This window comes from Seriola aureovittata, chromosome 6, assembly GCF_021018895.1.
Source record: "Seriola aureovittata isolate HTS-2021-v1 ecotype China chromosome 6, ASM2101889v1, whole genome shotgun sequence".
Lineage (NCBI taxonomy): Eukaryota > Metazoa > Chordata > Actinopteri > Carangiformes > Carangidae > Seriola > Seriola aureovittata.
This window is the reverse complement of record NC_079369.1, coordinates 3599564-3618874: the sequence shown is the minus strand read 5'-3', so window position 1 is coordinate 3618874 and position 19311 is coordinate 3599564. Positions and strand designations below refer to the sequence as shown.

The 19311-nt window shown below is 40.2% G+C and overlaps 2 protein-coding genes across 3 annotated transcripts in view; both read left to right on the top strand.

Moving 5' to 3' along the window:
• Nucleotides 1–505: 505 nt before the first annotated feature.
• On the top strand, nucleotides 506–16612 carry slco2a1 (solute carrier organic anion transporter family, member 2A1). The gene is made up of 14 exons (XM_056379432.1): nucleotides 506–651; nucleotides 5888–6025; nucleotides 6970–7132; nucleotides 7658–7870; nucleotides 8785–8883; nucleotides 8962–9101; nucleotides 9839–9911; nucleotides 10084–10248; nucleotides 10764–10968; nucleotides 11816–11963; nucleotides 13760–13923; nucleotides 14670–14734; nucleotides 15500–15620; nucleotides 15735–16612. The coding sequence occupies exons 1-14, from the start codon at nucleotides 592–594 to the stop codon at nucleotides 15853–15855; spliced, it is 1875 nt and encodes a 624-aa protein (XP_056235407.1). The 5' UTR covers nucleotides 506–591; the 3' UTR covers nucleotides 15856–16612.
• A 960-nt stretch (nucleotides 16613–17572) lies between these two features.
• Nucleotides 17573–19311, top strand: part of rab6ba (RAB6B, member RAS oncogene family a) — a 49993-nt gene continuing 48254 nt past the window's right edge. The window contains exon 1 of one of the 2 annotated variants that reach the window (XM_056378665.1): nucleotides 17573–17842. In XM_056378665.1, the coding sequence (XP_056234640.1) occupies nucleotides 17773–17842 (70 nt within the window). In that variant the 5' untranslated portion in view covers nucleotides 17573–17772. The remainder of the gene's footprint in view (nucleotides 17843–19311) is intronic. The other variant, XM_056378666.1, reaches the window with a different exon arrangement.

Below are 19311 nucleotides of genomic sequence, written 5' to 3'. Positions count from 1 at the left end.
GAACAAAGCGGCGGCTTCACTGGAAGGATGACAACGATTAACATGTAAGAGGCACACAGATGAATCCCGCCGTTTGTCCCCTGTGTGTGTGTGTGTGTGTGTGTGTGTGTGCGTGCGTGTGTGCGTGCGTGCGCGCGCGCGCGCGTGTGTGTTTTTTTTTGTAATATCACGCTGAGCGCTTTCGGTCTCGCGCCCAGCTGACAGGTGAACTTGTTGCACGCGCGCGCGCATGACTCAGCCAATCAGCGGCGGGGACTGTCTGTTCCCAATTCACAGCTTAAAAAAAACAAAAAACAAAAAAAAAAACACCAAAACAAAACAAAACAAAACAAACAAACAAAAAAAAAAAAAACATTTACGCGTGGAGCCGCGGGGGCCGAGAGTCCCGGTTACATCACTGACGGTCATAAAGCAGCACCGCAAACTCACCGGGAGGGGGGAGGAGGGGTGAGGAGGAGGAGGAGGAGGAGGAGGAGGAGGAGAAGGGGGGGGGGGGGGTAGAGACAAGTCATCAACCTCTGACACAAACCTCGAGAGGCTGCTCTCTACTCCCCGAGCTGAGAGGAGCGAGTGAGGACACGAGCCGAGCTAATGGACATAGATTCATCCAAGAACATGAAGAAACCCGGGACTCTGCGCTGCAGCATTAAGGTTGGCATCAGCACCACACTGTACTATAATATTATACTCTGACACTGGTCCTCTCATTGTTTATGTAACTGCTATGAACTAGATTTATTTTTTGAATGGATTACATAACTTTGCACAAATAATAACACTAAAGTTATTTCATTGTCTGTTTGTTGTTTGTTGTTTTTTCCTCTTCCTGAGGACAGAGTCTCTCTCTCTCTCTCTCTCTCTCTCTCTCTCTCTCTCTGTGTGTGTGTGTGTGTGTGTGTGTAGTGTTGGCCAAGAGTAAACAGAGCTTCACCTTAGACAAACAAGTCCTGATGACTTAAAGTTCAAGTGTGGTGCCTCATAACTTTTAATTTAAATTTAAAGTCAGGTTTAATTACAGTTTTTAGTCTGCATGAATGCACATGAAAGGATTAGCCTCGGCATAATTTGACATGAGAAGAAGAAAGGAAAGAAAGTTTTCCACCACCGTTGTGTTTGAGAGGAATTTTATTATCAGCATTGTTGACCTAAATTAATGTTTTTTTTTTTATCTTTGCTCTCTGATTGAAGGAATTGTGCTGTTGTGCCTTTACTACTCTAAAGCTTCAAGGTGTTTCACTCTTTACTGCTTAACTGCAAATGTAAATGTATGAAAAATGAAATAACATTTCCAGGGAAACTAATTATTGTTTTCATTATTAAGAATCTGTTGCATGTTGTTATGATTTTGGTCTGTGAAACATCAAGAATCGATGTAAAGCCCAAGGTGAAATTATGTTTTGTCAGAGCAACAGTTTAAAAACTCCAGAATATTCAATGAACAATAATGTAAGATAATAATTTTTAAAAAAAACGAGCAGCAAAATGCTTGAAAAGTGATTTTATTTATTATCTATATAGTTTAATTTTCTGTCATTCTGCTTGAGGCGGATTTGAAAAGAAGAAGATGATTGTTTTTCTTACAATTAAATACTAGATTCAGTCAGTGTTGACATAAGCTCTTATGTGTTTTGGTAGCTGCGTCCAGTTCGATTATAATTTTTCTTTTTTTGCGATATTTTCTTCACTTCTGGCTCTCACAGTATAAAGCCTGGCTGTGCAGAGGGAGTAGTGTAACCACGCTGCGTGCCAACAGGAGCAGTTGTACTTCACTGTATGGCAATAGTGGGAGAGAAACAGTTTGTTCCAGTGCTGTGAGTAATAATGAGGCAAAACTCCACGCTGCACTTTGGTGGTTGCTTTCAAAACTCGGTGAGAAATGACTTGCCTTCTCTTCCGTCTATGTGTGAACGGAGCTTGACTAATACACCTACACTATATTCTGTAAGTGACAACTTGAAGCAACTTCTAAATTTTCCAGATGGTGAAGGTTTATTTTGAAGAAAAAAAAAAAAAATCTTTAGGGTGTTTACCTTCAGCGTTCTCACCCAGACTGTGGTGGGTCCGGCTCCTGCAAATCGTCCGCTGTTTATTGTTTTTAAATCTTCACTTTAAAGCCCCCCCCCCCTTCCCTCTGTTCAAACTGAGATGTACAAATACAGATAGGGTGGAGGACAGTGAAACAGTATGGCTCATCCTTATAGGCATGAATGCACCAAGTTCAAAGGTTTAAAATGTTAAATTTAGAGAAAGGGAGTAGTTCTGAATGAGCAGGTGATATGTCATAGAGAATCTCTGCTGCTGCGTTAAGGAGTGGAAAGCAGCGGAGTATTTTTTAAATGATGTGAAAAGCCAAGCGCTCTTGATTACGCCTGCTCTCCTGTCCAGTAAATGCAACACGAGTTGAAAATTGGCTGAGTTGCTTTTCACATGAAATCAGATCACTTTGCACTCAGCGGAGCCAGCTGGTCAACAATAGTTTCACAGGGAGCAATCACATCCATCCATCTTTATTTTATTTGAGTTATTTTTCCCCCTGACATTAGCACATGCTGGATGGCGCTTTGCTCTCGTGTTTGCTCAGGTTCAACAGGACATTCTGGGGTTATTTGTTTTGTTTTGTTTTGTTTTCACACAACTTTAAAACTTGTCTACACCCGGGTCACACCATCAAACTCTCTTTAAGGATACCTCTGTAAAAAGAATCTGAGCCAAAGACACACGCCGTGCCGGTCTGCTCGGTCTAATGCGCTCACTTTTTGAATTCTTACAACTTAACACGTGCGAACCAAAACCTGAGGAAGTCGCTGCTGACCCCTGACCTCCTGGAAACCTGCCACTGTCCTTTTTTAAAACTTAGTGTCTTTATGGATTAAATTCACAATGATTTGATTTAACGTTTTGTATGTTAGAGTTTCTTTTGATGCTACATATGAACAGAGCCAGGCTAGCTTTTAGCCCCCTGTGCTAAGCTAAGCTAACCTTGTAGCCTCATCTTATCTTCTCATCTAATTCTCGGTCAGAAAGTGAACAATTTTTCCAAATATTGTAAATCTACAAAAACACACTCCTTTGTTCATGATGCCCATTGTTCAGCAGAATTGTTTTATGTTTGTTTCACAATGAGGGGAGGCGATTCTGGGGCTTTCAAGTCTTTCAAGTATCCTGGGAGACTTCATACACTTTTTCCTTTATTTCATTTTTTAACCAAGTGGGTCAGGTATTTTTTTTCTTTTTAAACAGAAGAAAAAAATGATTTCCTCATGGAAATCCATGGATATCCAGCATTATAGCTACAACACGTGTCCCTGAAATAAAAGCATTTGAAATTCTAGTGTGAACTTCCCTCAATTCTTCCCCTAACAGCAGGGTTGAAGGCTGGGACAATAACCTCCAGACAGACAGAGCTGAGAGCGTTCAAGAAGGATAAATATGTACATAATCCACGGAGGATCCAACTCCACACAACCACTTTCCTGCTTACGAACATCAAATAGGCTTAAATCACTTGTAATAACAGCGTGGATAAATAATAAATCCTGTTCCTGAGTCGACGCGCTGCAGCGTTCAGCACCAGTCCTATTTTTGCTGCTTCTCTTTTCCACAGCCTTTAATAACGTATAAATACCAGAATATCAAGGTTTCAACATTTTTGAAACATTCCTCCATCGAGAGTCATTGAGTTGATTTATAATGATTGAGTGCAGGAAAACACACTTTATGCAATTTCTCAAGATAAAGGTGAAATTTTGCGCCATAACGGATGATGATTTGTCAAAAACAACTTTCCAGTGTGAAAGCCAAATGGTGTGAAAGCCAGAGAGCCGCCTCTGAAACACAGGCCTTATCAGCAATATAAATATTAATCCAACTTTGTTAAAGCCTGAAGTGGATTTTAAGTCGACCTGCAGCGTCGAGGAGCGCTAACGTTTTGATTTAATGTAAATCATCTTTTTGCCTGCCTGAGCAAATAGGTCCTGTCCAATCATTTAGATTATTGAACCCTATTTGATACAAAATGAGGATGAAATATTAACAACAGTATAAAAGCATCTATTGTGTGTGCTAACAAACCATAAAGCCAAGCTTTAATAGGAGCATTAACTGTTCTGAGTCGAACGCATAGTTTACTTTCCCTCAGCCGACCTGGCAGGCGGTAAACAAACTGAAAGCTTGGATTTATCACTGTTTTCATAGCAAATTCGCCCCTAATCTCAACGCGTATCTCTAGAGTCACTGGTGCATTCATGGCCCCCGGGGCGAATAAACCCATGTACAGTGGTGTCTATGAACGCCTCCTGACGCACAGACGGGCGAGTGGCTCTCCCAGATGACTGGGAGTCCGTCCAGCGGGCAACTCTGATCTCTGCACATCTCTGATCTCTGCACATCTCTGATCTCTGCACATCTCTGATCTCTGGGTGCGAAGAGAAAAGCCCATGAGACAAAATACAAACAGTCTGAGACGCAGCAACTGGCTGAGAATGAAACCGACACCTCATCACTGAATGGCACAAGTCATTTCAGTGTTTAGCTTCATGGGAATATTAACTTGTTTTACCATGAGACGCCTCTGTGTCAAATTACTAAACAGCTCCTGAGACCGGAGGTGGTGACAAAGTCCGTTTACTCAAGGACTCAACTTAAATACAGTTCAGAGGCACTTGTACCTTCCTTCTACTCCCCTTGAGTCTTGATGACTTTACACCATCAAAAAAACTAACCAAAATAAAAAACTTTAACCTTTAACCTTTAATTTTGGGAAATGAATTTTCTTGATGATTGACGCTATTCTTATCTCAGTCGGCCAAGCAAACATGGCCGGTTAGCCTAGCTTAGCACAAAGACAGGAAGGAGAGGGGAAACAGCTCGCAAGACTTCCTGGTGAGCATCAGAGGTTAAATATATATATATGTTATAAAAACAGAAACCAAAATGTGCTAATACATCACCAATACTGATTATCTATATAATAATATGGGCCATTCTGCTTAATTAGTCCCTCTGCTTTTGGTTTTTTGTTTATATTTTTATGTCTTTAAAACTTTACGACTTGCAGGAGCTTTTGTTTTACTGCTATTCTTTAACCCTTGGAAAGACATCAGGTCACAAAGAAACGAGCCACTGGACTGAAGCTGTTGAGCTGGAGATGTTTCCGCACTAGGCTTCTTCACTGACCGCTGGGAATCCGGGTTGTTCCCAACACGGGGTCACGTCACATGAATCAAGGTGTCAATTGGCGTGAAGTCACTTGGGGAAGGGATGTGAGAAAGTCTGTGGCGACTGTAAGAGCCCTGTCTGTATAGTTATGTAGAAAACTCATTGCGATGACTCATGTCCTTTTTTTAAGCAGATGAATTGTACAGACTTGTACTTGCGGCTGAGTCGTTTCCTGTTGCGTTAGGTTGCTTTTATTTTGTGTAGCCGTTTGGTTTCTCAGCTTTTACGGATCTCCTACTACTACACAGACAATAATGCCTCTCCGACCTTTATCGACTCCACCGGGTGAACCAAATGTCATGTGACTGTAAGCCAAGGGGTTGAAAAACACCAGAGCAGCCACACATGGGACGATGGTGTGGTTCCTTGAAAACAATTTAAACCTCTCAGGAGGAAAACGTTTCATGGCTCTGAGTCTGTTCTGCCTCCGTGTGCGTCCAGCCAAATGTGTCTTGCAGATGATTGCTCAAAACATACAGGTGACATTTATGACTATAACCTATTGTGAGCTCTGGTTCCCCCCACTTTGTACAAGCTTTTGTGCATAGGGGACATTTGTATTAAGCATCTTTCTGCTCAGATTTACGCTTCTTTTCTGTCTGTCTAGTCTTACCTTTTTACATGCCAGTATTTCTGTTCTCACGCTTCCTGCGCTGTGTATCTTTCCTAGCTGTTCGTCCTGTGCCACGGCCTCCTGCAGTTCTCTCAGCTGCTGTACAGCGCCTACTTCAAGAGCACCATCACCACCATTGAGAGACGCTACGGCCTCAGCAGCTACTCCTCGGGAACCATTTCCTCTCTCAACGAGGTGGGAGCCAACAACAACATACCCTCACACAGTTTGAGATCATGATAGCTTTATTTCGAGGATACCGATGACAAAGGAGGAATTGGAGAACAGGCAACACATCGAAAATCACACTTCCTGACAATTCAAGCAGGACTCAAGTATTTTGGAACAGCTTTATTACAGATACAGGGGCCGGGGATAATGACGGAAAGTTCTCTACATGCCCGTCCTGGAAGGTCCTGGGGTTTTTCTTTTTTGTTAATGCTCAAGCATAAAGCGATTTAAATGCATCCCACAGATAAAAGCTTTCCAGTTTTTCAATAATTAAATCACTATGTTGACATTTAGCCATTTTGAGCTGCAGCTCAGGACCTGTCAGGATTTGGCTGCACTCGGAAATCCCAGCGCCATTCATCAGAATCTGATTTGATTGAATGATATTTTTTTTATCAGAACACAGATTAAACCAGCACTTTTCACTTTGGTTTTGCATCTTCTCCTAATGTGGTTATTTAAAAGCTGCTATGTGCAATATTTGTTTATCTTAATTGATAAAAAAAGGAAGCAGAGAGTAATTATCACCTGAGTTCCTCTTAGCATTTCTTCTTTAGCATCTTGTAGCTCATTGTTTTGGTTTTAATCTTCATTAGAAACAGATAAAGTCAGCAGCTACCTTGTGAACATAGTGAAGATATTTATAAGTATTTAGTTGGTGGAGAACAAAACAGAGTAACCAGAAGAGTGAACACATGACTCCATCATCATCATCATCATCATCATCATCATCATCATCATCAGGTGGTCAGAAATACATTTTACACTGCCCCCAAGTGTCCAAACCATCTGTTAATGCAGCTTTTTCTATTTATTTTATTACATTTCTTGAACTTAAATTCTGAATTGTTTTAATTATAGAGCGACAGTGTGACTGTTTCTGTTTGAAACCTGTGTCCGTCTCTCAGATCAGTAACAGCTTGCTGATCGTGTTCGTGAGCTACTTTGGAAATCGGGTTCACCGTCCTCGCGTCATCGGAATTGGTGGATTGCTGATGGCCATCAGCGCCATGATCCTGACCTTACCCCACTTCCTGTCCCAGCCCTACGAGTTCGACTCTGTTTTACACAGTAAGACGCAGCCGGGAACACAAAGCACACTGCTGCCTCTCTGTCTCCACTGACAGCTAATGTGACTCAGTCCAGAGCAGGGGGCTCATGATTGTACAAATATGTCAGGGCAATTTATGAGACTCTACTTTGTGTAAAAGCTGCAGCACCTTCTGAGCAAAGGCTCCACAGCAGTCAAACAAGTATCTGCTGTATTTAGAAAAACCTGCTGCTGCTCTCCAGCTGAACTTTTGCATAAAACTCAAGGAAATTCCTAATCGCTGTGCACTCGCAGAAAGCTAAGGAGATTAGATTTGCCCCCAGGGCATTTCTTTTGTAATAACAATCTCCCTCTTCCTTTTTATTCATTTTGCCCCCAGACAAAGTAACTTGGCTTCGTACAGCGTGTCAGTGAAGAGTCAGAGAAACTTCAGGAAATTAAAGTAGTTGGACATCTGCATCCACTGGCTTGTCACTAACTATCACTGTGTGTGTGTGTGTGTCCCTCTCTCTCTGTCCGTGCGTGAACACCTGCTGTGAATCCAGATCGCCACGACATTTGCAACCTGCACCAGAACTCGAGCGACTCCGAGTCTTGTGGCCGCGACGAGTCCAGGCGTCTGAGCGACACCAACAACGTGTGGCTGCTCATGGCCAGCGCGCAGCTGCTCTTCGGTGTGGGCTCGGTGCCGATCCAGCCCTTTGGGATTTCCTACATAGATGATTTTGCAGGACCTGCCAACTCCCCTCTTTACATAGGTGAATGGCCTGTAGTTCAGAGATAGATTGATTCGGTTAGATAACACAATCTGAGGGCAGTGGTGTTGGTTCTATCTGAAATATCAGTGTTTTCATATATTGAGGCTCAAAGAGCAAAACTGATGCACATTACAGTTCTTTTTTTATTGGTCAAAATATTCTTATGGTACTCTAAATATATAATATCCAAATCTGATTACACTTCTGAGTAGTTCAATTCTGAGAACTAATGTTTTGTTCTTTCTGTTGAAAAAAAAAAAGCAGCCTCGCTTTTTTTTAAATACACACAATCAATACGTTAACTTGTGAAGGGATTTACAATAAGATATGTGGCCTCGGAGACAGACATGAAAACATTTTCTCATTTCAAAGATACAAACACAGTTAAAAACACCCAATTAGCGTCTAACTCTGCAAGCATCAGTGTCTGAGCTTTAAATGGAGTCATCACTGCGTCTCCTGTAGTGCACGAGGCAGAGACAGAAAACAGCTGCATGATAACAGTTAGCAGATTCCTACATATATATATATATTTTTTAAAAAAGCCTTAATTGCCTCCATTGTTGTCTTCCCGGCACAGTGGCGGATTTTCACCAAGTTCAAACAACAGGCAACGACAAGATGACTCATAAATTAGCTGGCATTTATATCGGTGTCCTTCACAATGTTTTCGAGTGAAATCACTAATTTGAAAGAGGCTGAACCTGATTGGTCTTCCTGTGCACATTTTAAGCGTTGATTAGTGCTTAGTGCAAGTTATGGGAAGAGAAAACTTTTCCTTCTTCAAAATTTGAGGGCCGTTGATGCGTAAACGCCAAAGTACTCCGACACAAAATAATAATGACTTCTCAAAGAATATTCCCAGCTTGCAGCGGATAGACACACTGCCTCACCGCCCTTCTTATCATCCGCAGCCATCCTGTTTGCAGTGTCTGTGTTTGGGCCCGTCATCGGCTACCTGCTGGGCTCCGTCATGCTGCGCATCTACGTGGACGTGGACAGACTCGGTTTAGGTATCGATCCCGCTATTTTCCACAGACGGGTCAAAGCGGCGTAAGACGCTTCACTGACTCACAACTGTTTTTCTGCAGGAGCCGATCTAGAGCTGAGACACAGCGATCCCCGCTGGGTGGGGGCCTGGTGGATGGGCCTGCTCATCACCACTGGCTGCCTGGTTCTCACCTCCATCCCTTACTTCTTCTTCCCTCGCAGCATGCCGTCAGAAGACAGTGTAAGTCATACTCTCTCTCTCTCTCTCTCTCTCTCTCTCTCTCTCTCTGTCAGAGGTGCAGTACAGTCACGTTTTAGGTCTTAACAGTAATTGAATTTATCTTTTTGTATCATCTAACGGTGTTATCCTTTTCTGCTTTACTTCTACTGTAAAATGTAAAATTGGAAGACTTCTCCTTATCTACTGTATGTCCCTCATGTTGTACTGACACCTACTGGCCATACACAAGTATAGCAAGTTCACTTTTCCTCCTTTGCCCCCCCCCCCTCCACTATATGTCAGCATTATAACTGGCATATCTTGTCACTGAACACATTTTACTTATTTTTTTATATATATTTTTATTTTATATTATTATTTATTTTATTGGATTTGTGAATCTTTTAAACAATCTGCAAAATATTTTAGTCGCAGAAAAAGAGATTTCCTCCTTATTTTTTGTTAAACCTCTTCTGGCTTTGTCCAGAACTTGACCTGGTAAAAAAAAATATAAAAATGATAAGGATTTTAATTAATCCGTTTTATACCAATTTGATACAACTGTCATTAGAAAGCTACCATTTCCATAACAAAAGATATCTCTCAGCAGCCGCAGGGTTTTTCATTTAATCTCATATAATTAAGTGCAGTGGTAATTGTAATAAAATTATTGTAATTTTTGCTTAAATTCATCATTATTATGTTTTTTTTAGCATAATGGATGCTGTAATTATGCATGCACACATGTCATTTTCCAGGTGATTGGAAGTGAAAGTGACATGAACGACGACTTCAAGAAGCCAGATATCTCTTTACTTGATTTCCTGAAAAGTAAGTGTGTTATATTCAGCCTGCGAAGGTTCCACCTGTTAGATTCATAGAAAAACTTAACATAGTTTTTATTTTGTTAACATGTTCTCTAACAGATAAATAGGTGGAGACTTTTTTTTTGCTGATTTCCAGTACCAATCAAGGGTGTCTGTGTGTGATTGTGTGTAATCAGTGTTTCCCAGGATGTTTGTCCACCTCCTGTTGAGCCCTCTCTTCCTGATGCTGGTGCTGGCCCAGTGCTGCTTCTCCTCGGTGATTGCGGGTCTCTCTACGTTCCTGAACAAGTTTCTGGAGCGGCAGTACAGCACTTCGGCCGCCTACAGCAGCCTGCTAATAGGTAGGTCCTGTAAGAGTGCAAATATGAAGACGGAGCTTCGGGAGATCCTGCGATAGATCACAGTTGACCTTGGCGTCAGTGTCAGCTGGCTGTTAAATAATTCAAGAAATAATGTAAAGCATGATATATATACTGTATATATATATATATATATATATATATATATATAATATATATATGAAACCATTTTATGACCTCTCTGGAGGTCTGTTAAAATCATTTAATGGACGCTCTGGAGTGTCTCAACCCACTTACACTTTGGCCACTTTCCAAACCATGAATTAAGTTTTCGCTGCCATCTTTTCTCACATGAAAATTTTATTTGGGGTTTGTCCGTACTTTTAACTTTGCCCTTTTGGAACAATCAATTTATTTTCAGGCGCCACATCTCATTTGTGTCAGCTTACGATTAAAGTGAATGAGTGCATGATGTTTAATAAACCCCTTCGGACATCTTTAGTAGACAATAAACGCCAGCTTTACTTGGAGATAACTAAAGTGTTTATGGTTCCCAGGTGCTGTGACTCTGCCATCAGTGGCAGTGGGGATGCTGGTCGGGGGGGTCATCATGAAGAGGACAGGTCTGTCACTGAAGACCATCCCGCGTTTCTCTACGGTCATGCTGACCATTTCCACCCTCCTCTGTGTCCCTCTCTTCTTCATGGGCTGTCCCACCCAGAAAGTCTCAGAGGTCAATCATCATCAAGTCCGACAGTACGGGTGAGTGTGAGGTTTGATAACATGCAGAGTAATATAATAAAGACATAAAGCCGGCCTAACTTACTGTGTATGACTCAAACGCAGTGAAATCATTCTATTACTGAGGAGCCAAACTTTTGATTTGATTTTTGTTATAGCACCCAACAGCAAATCGCCAAGTCCTAAACTTTCATTCTCACTACTGATCTTTGGAAAGTCAATGCAATTAACAGACGGGAGTATTTTGTTTTATTTGGATGCACCGGTGGGATAATGAACAAAACCAGGGAGTGATGGATTGTTCCTAAAAGCCAATTCGGTACACGGCACACACGATACAGTATAATCTCATTCCTTAGCGACTGAATCAGTATGTAAAATGCTGGTTGTACAAGCCAAGAATCAGGCTGCACTGAGCCAAACTCCTATACCTTTCAGTACTACTTCAAACTTGCTTGGGGTATATAGAAAGAAAAACAAAACAAGTAAAATTCACCTTTCCTTGTGAACAAAGAAATGTATCCCTGAGGCCTCACAAACCTGTTGAGTAAACTTGGCAACTGTTGTAACTAAAATGTTGGAGCTCCACTATAAAATGAATTAAAAAACGCTCAGTTTGCTTCATAACTCAAAATGTATGTGTTCATAAGATGAATTACATTTGAAATTATTATCTTAACATGTCAGACAGAAGGCTTGTGTTTGACTCCGCAGGCGAACACAAAGCTCTCAGACATCAGCTGTGAACTTCAGTCCCAATCACTTGTTTCTGTTTGACTCTCTCTCTGTCTCTGTCTCTCTCTCTCTCTCTCTCTCTCTCTCTCTCTCTCCCTCTCTCTCTCTCTCTCTCTCTCTGTGCCCGCCACAGGTCACCGTACAAGTGTTACTCCGACTGCTCCTGTCCCGACAGTGCCTTCAACCCCGTGTGTGGGTCCGACGGTATCGAGTACATTTCTCCTTGTCATGCGGGCTGCACCAACTTCACCAGAGACCCCAACAACACGCACAGGGTTCAGGTCAGTGGTTTCCTCCTACAGTACAAAAAAAACACCTTCAAGTTAGGCTGTTGTATACTGATATACTGTATGTAACATTAACAAACAATGATATAATGGTATTAGGACATGCAGTATTTGTGATAGGGGGCTGTATCCGGGGTAAATGTGGAGAATAAGATCATACAACTAAATCCTAAGTGAAACGACCTGATGCAGAGAAAAAATCTAAGATCAGGATATACATATATATATATATATATATATATATATATATACATATATTTTCCTTTATAATCTTGTATAATTTTCTGAGTGTGGGATGAAGGCATAGGCATTTGGTTCCTGTCCTAGCACAGGATCTGTAAATTAGCCTGTAAGGTTGTAATTAACCTTTAACTGTGTACTCAGTGGCAGAGACAGCACTGCCGCTGAGTACATACTGCAGATAAAATGCCATTAAGATTCATTGTGTCTGTGTTGAAATATGCTCTGTAGGGAACAGACTTCTCTCTTGAACCTTTCTTCTTTTATTTTTTCAAGTAGACGCTTGGAACAGGAAGTGACTTTGGCCTCTTTAGATTTGAGACAGCGTTACATATCTGCCATATGGTCCTTGAATAGATTTTATGCAGGAGCAGTGAGATGAAGTCCGAGAGCATAATTTGTCTCTTCAGCCACTAGCTTCTGCTCCTAACAGGACACAAGTGCCCCACAATCAATGTTTATTAGTCACAGGGCATATGGGCGGTGTTTGAGAAGGACAAAACGTCAGTATTTTAACGTCACAGCTTGTGAATAATCTTCCAGTGGGTGGATTGTTTGACTGCTAATAGAGCATTAGTCAGTTTGAGTGAGCATGTAAGCCCACTGTGTAATGCTGAATCACAAACACAGAGAGCGATGGCCACCACTAGCTTAATGGATTAATCCCAAGAACATCACTGAATAATTATTTTCCCTTTCTTGTGGACTCAGATGTTCACAAGTGAGCAGCTGAAAGTGGCATTCAATTAGATACCAGTAGAAAGGTCTGGAAATATTTTTTCATAAGCTACGTCTGTATTTTGAATAAATTAACATAAAGGTAAATGGTATTTGTCACTCCCTCCAGGAAATAGACGACAACACTATTTGTTTTTCCTGATGGATTTATTCATCTTCTCTTCTTCAAACGGCGCCGTCATCAGCACCGCCACCGTCCAACTAATTAGACACATGATGTTGTACAAAATAAACACACACACACACACACACACACACTCATATTACAACAAACTACAGAAACGTAAATATAAACAAACACGACGACACATAGAGAAGTAAATAAACATACTTCACTGGCTGCACATGACTTAGTTCCTACGTCCTGCATAGAGCCATTACAAACAAAATAAAATATGTCATATAATCATAAAATAAATCACATAAATAATGAGTGCAAACAAAACAAATCATATGACAACATAGATACATTTTTATGGCAGGTTAAGTATTCTTTGAGGGTAGAAAATCAAACCTTAATAAATAATAATAATATCATTAATTCAAATACATTATTGTTTCAAACTTTGTACAGTCACCTCTTTTTTCTTAATCCTGTGAATACACGTGTTAAACCTGCTAATTGTTATCACCCACTAATAATATGGACTAGCTGTTTCAAGTAAGGTTAGTTTGAGTTTACACTTTCCCCCCTTTAAGTGTTTTAGGTTGAGCAGATGCACTTTGTTAAACCCTAGTGGCAAAAAATGAGTATTACAGCGGATGGTAGTACAACATAAAGTAAAAAGTTGTCTTTCATTTTCTTTTTGCAGCTATACACCAACTGCAGGTGTATATCTGGGAGCCAGAGTAACGCCCGCCCAGCTCCGTGTCCAAACAGCTGCCCTCACTTACTTCTCCCCGTCATACTCGTCATCTCTCTGGCATCGCTGATCGCCTGCCTCACTCACAACCCCATGTACATGATGGTGCTCAGGTGAGAAAGGATGGCAATATACGATGTATATTTGATTAGTAATAATTAATATTATATATTTTAATATGTTCAAATTGATCAGCGTTGATCTAATGGATGGTGTGATGCAATCTGTTTGCCCTTCTGTTCAGATATTTACTAGTGATTTTATGAACTTCATATTTCAATCTAATTGCCTACAAGTACTCTATCAGGCAACATTGACTCAGTATAATTTTTATTATCTTTTCTGTGAAACATATCCAACTCTGATCCCACCGCTCTCTCGCCCAGCCTGTGTGGACCTCTGTTGTGTTTTACACTCAGGCTTTTATGACCGTTTCCCTCCCACTAACTGCTGCAGTCAAACACTGAGCTGCTCTTGTTTTTAAACCGACTCTGCCAGGCACTTCTTGAAGTCAACAAAAAGTCAAATACAAAGGTTAATAAATGAATGCATTTGGCGCTCAATATAGGAGAGCCAAGAGTGAATGGAAAATGAATAGACTGCGACAGAAGTTTGATGAGAAATGAGTTTCACAAAGGTTTATAAAGATGCTCAAACAGATTTATTGAGTGATTTTTGAACAAATTAAATATAATAGCTTCGTGTTTTTAATACAAACAAGACTGTTTTTGAAATACGAAAACAAATGTGCCCATTCATCACTGCAATAGTTGTCCAGAATTATATTGAATGACACAGCACACCATTAGAAACTGAGGTATTGACCTTTTTCATTTTTTTTCTCCCCTGTTCTTTTCAGATCTGTTCCTTCTGAGGAAAAGTCATTTGCTATAGGAATCCAGTTTTTACTCATGAGAGTGTTGGGTAAGTCAGGACACAAATATTCTGTTTGGTATTCAAATGATAAATTAATACTTGTATTAATACACAACTGATTCACTTCCTCACGTTAAAGTGCTCAGTGCTTCCTCCAAATTGACAAATCCTAGTTCACTGTCATTGTATGGGGCCCCAAAGTGTCCAACATGAATTAAAAAAAGAACCTTATGAAATAAGTATTCACATGAATAAATTGCATAAACAACTAATTTCTATAATAATTTGATTTTAATAATTTATTAAATTTCAAGTCATGTCATTATTCTTTTGTCTTTTTATTTGTTTTTTAGGTTTTTAATGTCCGTCTATAAATTTTTTATATGTAATAATAATAATAGATGATATTATCAAAAGTAACATGAAATAAAATAAAGGTGTCAAAATTACATATTTCAAAAAGGGCATTTAGAAATAGAAATATGTATAATGATAACAAAGAATTGTAATAAAACTCAGGTTGTATGAAAATAATAATAATTTAGATTATTAATTTAATCAATTAGTTTAAATAACATTTGGTAATAATGAGTTGAGTTTCACTAATTTCTTATTGGATACATTTTGGTAACTTTACTAGGTCACTGGGATGTGTAGCTGCTACTAGGTGCTACAGCAAATTTAATTGTAATTAAATATAACTTTGAATTGCATTCATCAACACAATGACATTCAAATATCATACATTTTACATACGTGTTAGATTGTCCTTCGGTATGGGGATAAATGTGTTTCTCTCTTCCTCCCTCTCAGCCTGGCTACCTGCCCCTGCACTCTACGGGATGGCCATTGATTCGTCATGTATCTCGTGGAAGCGTGTGTGCGGAAAGAAATCTAGCTGTGGTTACTATGACAACAACATCTTGAGGAACCGGTCAGAAAACTCATCACTTATCATAATTGTCACTCACATATCACATACTCATACGCAGTAGAGCAACATCACTTCCGAAGCTCATTTATCTTTATATTTGTTTGACCTCTGCAGATACCTGGGCTTACAGGTGGGTTATAAGGTCGCGGGCGTCGTTCTGCTGATGATGCTGGGCTGGAAGGTGCATCGGACCCAGGAGTACAGTCTGGAGAAGAGGCCCGAAGGACTGCTGTGACCCTGCTGATGGAGGCCTCTCTGTTTCTTAAAGCTTTGCTGTGGTGTTAAACGTTTGGAAGAACAGTTTGCTGAGAAAAGCTGTGAGTGGCAGAAAGCCACAAGCCAAGACAGGCCTACGCTGACCTCAGTTTCAAAGCACCACTTCCCTACGTGGTGCTTCACTGGTTGGAGTTAAAATATACAGTATATTTTCCAAACAGGAAGATTTGTGACGTTTTTGGATGCTTTAAGGCTTATGATTGGAATCACTCTGCCAATATGACCCACTCATTACAAGCAAAGAGAGGGCAGCTAAAACTCCTCTCTTGTGTGGTACCTCACAACATTTTATATGGATCTGAGACTGGGACGAGAGTCTGACCAATGATAAAAACAACAGATAATTATCTTTGTATATTACTTGTTCCTATGAGGTAGGACCCTATTCAGGTTTCTATTTGCAATGGAAACATACTGTGTAACTAATTAACTGTATAGCTTAATATTTAAGTTTATTTTTTATAGATGTTTGTCTCATACAAAGAGACATCTTTGATAACTGCAATACTCATTTCATATAACATCACATATAACACTTGATTTAAATGCATTTCTATTGTGATTTCAGATATCCAGTACATAAACTGTTACAGTATTAACTCTACGCATTATGCTATCTACTGGTGTGGTTATATGGATGTTATAACAGTGGAGTGCATTAGATGTACTGAGCATTACTGGCTAATAAAAAAAAATATACAATTACATACAATTAATCAAGTTAGTGTGATGTATTTTATTCATGTCTTTATTTATGTCTCAAAGGCTTGATAACCAACCTTGCAAAACGAGCACCCTCAAATGTCCCAGGTGGACTACATGTCATTTGGGTTTGGTATTTTAATCCACTTCAAATTTGTTGTTATTTTCCACTATATTCTTACATTATTGATTAGATATTTAATCAAAAAATAATCTACAGATTAATCGATGATGAAAGAAACCGTTACCTGAAGCCCTATGTTTAACAGGATCTTGGGCATCTACAGGTTAATCTCCCCCTTAATGGAAAACCTTTCTCACAGGTATGGAATGTGTTTCATAATACACAAAACAGCCAACAAGATGGATCACGCATGGTTTGTGCAAGACTAGTTTGTGTATAGTTTTATGTCTAGGTGCTTTGTTGGAGTTGTATAGACGAGTATTGAGAATAACTATACATTGAATCTGTATATAAACACAAGTATGTAATATACCAGGTAGGTAAAGTCTAACAAGTAACTATATCAAGTTGCATTTTGGGAAATGTAGGAGCTAGTGGTTTTAGAGCTTAATCCAGACTAAAAATCTGGATATCTTCTCTTCTGCAGTGCTCCCTTAAATGTCATATAAAATATTACAATTATTTATTCTATTTTTTTTTACCACAAACATCTGCATGTTTGATAGTTAACAATTTGTGCCAATTTATTTATATAATTTGTGTTGAACAATGAGAAGAAGTTCACGAAACTGAGGCTCAGCAGCACATTTTTACATGTCTGCCGCCCCCTCCCTGTCTCCTCCAACACACATGACGTCATTTTATATCACGGCTGTCAGTTGAGCGGAGAACGAGGAGAGGCCGCGCATGCGCACAAGGCCTAGGGTTCGGCGGAAGAAAAAAAACAAAAAACCACCCCAAGCGTCACGGACCGGTGCAGCAGCAGTGTGTTCCCATCACGGAGAGAGAGAGAGAGAGAGAGAGAGAGAGAGAGAGAGAGAGAGAGAGAGAGAGAGAGAGAGAGAGAGAGAGGGGGGTTGAACGGGAAGCAACATCACCGTCTTTTCCATCCAGCATCTTCACCGACCAACACCGAACTCGTGTGGGAACCAAGTGCACTCAGACTGTCCTCCGGTGTCCAGAGTTCCCCCCCTCCTCGTCCTCCTCAAAATGTCCGTGGGCAGTGACTTTGGGAACCCCTTAAGAAAATTCAAACTCGTCTTTCTGGGGGAGCAAAGTGGTAAGACATGTTTAATTCTCCTGAGAAGTTGTTCTTTTTAAATTTTTTTATTAAGTTTTTTATTTATTTTTTATTTTTAGTCGTGAGTCAAGTGAACCCGTTGCACCTGCTGGTGGCCAGTCAGCAAGTTGTAGAAACGGTTAGCTAGCTTGTCTCGCGGTTCTGCCTCTCGTCTGAGTTTAACGGTTCAGAGTGAATAAGAAGAAGAAGAAGAAGAAAAATAAATGTCTTAATTTGTGACATTAGTGGCTTCGGGTTGTGATAGTGAGGCTGGGGAGGGGAGGGCGTTCTTTTTAATCAAATTACCAGCTTGTGAGGCTCCACACAATGGACCGGAGTGTGTGAATTGTAGCCTGCAGTCACTAAGTTTAACAGTAAAATTACTGAGAGACTAGTAATGTTAACGCCCGCCTTGTAAAGCGTTTAAGCCGGCTGTTAGTTTCAAACATCCCGGATCAGCTATTAGGATTTAAACAGCATCAGTTGCAAATGAGTAGTGCTCGGTAAATGAGACTGAATATCTGCGGAATCAGGTCTGATGCTGGGGATGATACAAGTTGGTAAATATTCCTGTGTGTAGAGACACACCCAGGTTGTCAGTGGCGATGAGATAACTTGTGTGGCTGCAGTCTCCCTGCCCTGGTATTGTTCCAGTCTGCCTGCTGAGGGCTGACCAAGTTTGTGTTTCTGCATGCTGACTTGCTCAATGAATAAAATTGGGTATGAAATTAAATCTCAGCATGACATAAAATGAGACATTAATTTATGATCTTGTGGAAACTCGTATCTGGTTTATCTGTTGTTGTTTTTTTATTTATTTATTTATTTTTTATCTCCATCCCAAGCTCCACTCGCCCACACCCTCAGACAGTCTAAAGCCTCTCCTTTTCTGAGGCTTCAGTGTGGCAACAAAATTGTTTTCCGCAAGATTACACTGAGCTGGCTGAGACCCGATCTGAATCTTTAGATTTAGTTTGTCTTTTGAACACAGCAGGTCTGTTTGTGGTCTAATTCAGAGGTCGTGAGCAGCCAAAAGAACCACATTAGTCATGGTTCAGTCCTTCACTAGGTCCTATTGATCATCCAGTATAGTGGGGTCCTGCATTACATAGCATATTATATCAGTGTGGCATACTCTATCTAAATAACAGTAAATCTATGTCGTCTCATAGCTATATAACCAAGCACTTGATTTATAGTATATACCAAATGATGAATCATCAGATGCCTTAACTGAACTTAAGGAATCCTGACAACTGATGATGTCTCACAGTGCCCATTGTTAAGAGTAGGTGTGAAACAGTCGATGTATTGATTGGTTGATTGACAGGGAGTCAGTCACCAGCTATTTTGATAATTCATTAATAATCATTCTCTGACTCCAGTTCGTAGTTTGAGGATTTGCTGCTTTTCTATGTTTTAAAACATTGCAAATTGAAAATCTTTGAATTTTGGACAGACAACACATT

Excerpts from the sequence above, each read along its gene's own strand:
- slco2a1 (XM_056379432.1), top strand. The coding sequence starts at position 592 with ATGGACATAGATTCATCCAAGAACATGAAGAAACCCGGGACTCTGCGC. Across the intron at positions 9,912-10,083 it reads TTTACTTGATTTCCTGAAAA|TGTTTCCCAGGATGTTTGTC; the intron begins GTAAGTGTGTTA and ends GTGTGTAATCAG. Across the intron at positions 15,621-15,734 it reads AACAACATCTTGAGGAACCG|ATACCTGGGCTTACAGGTGG; the intron begins GTCAGAAAACTC and ends TGACCTCTGCAG.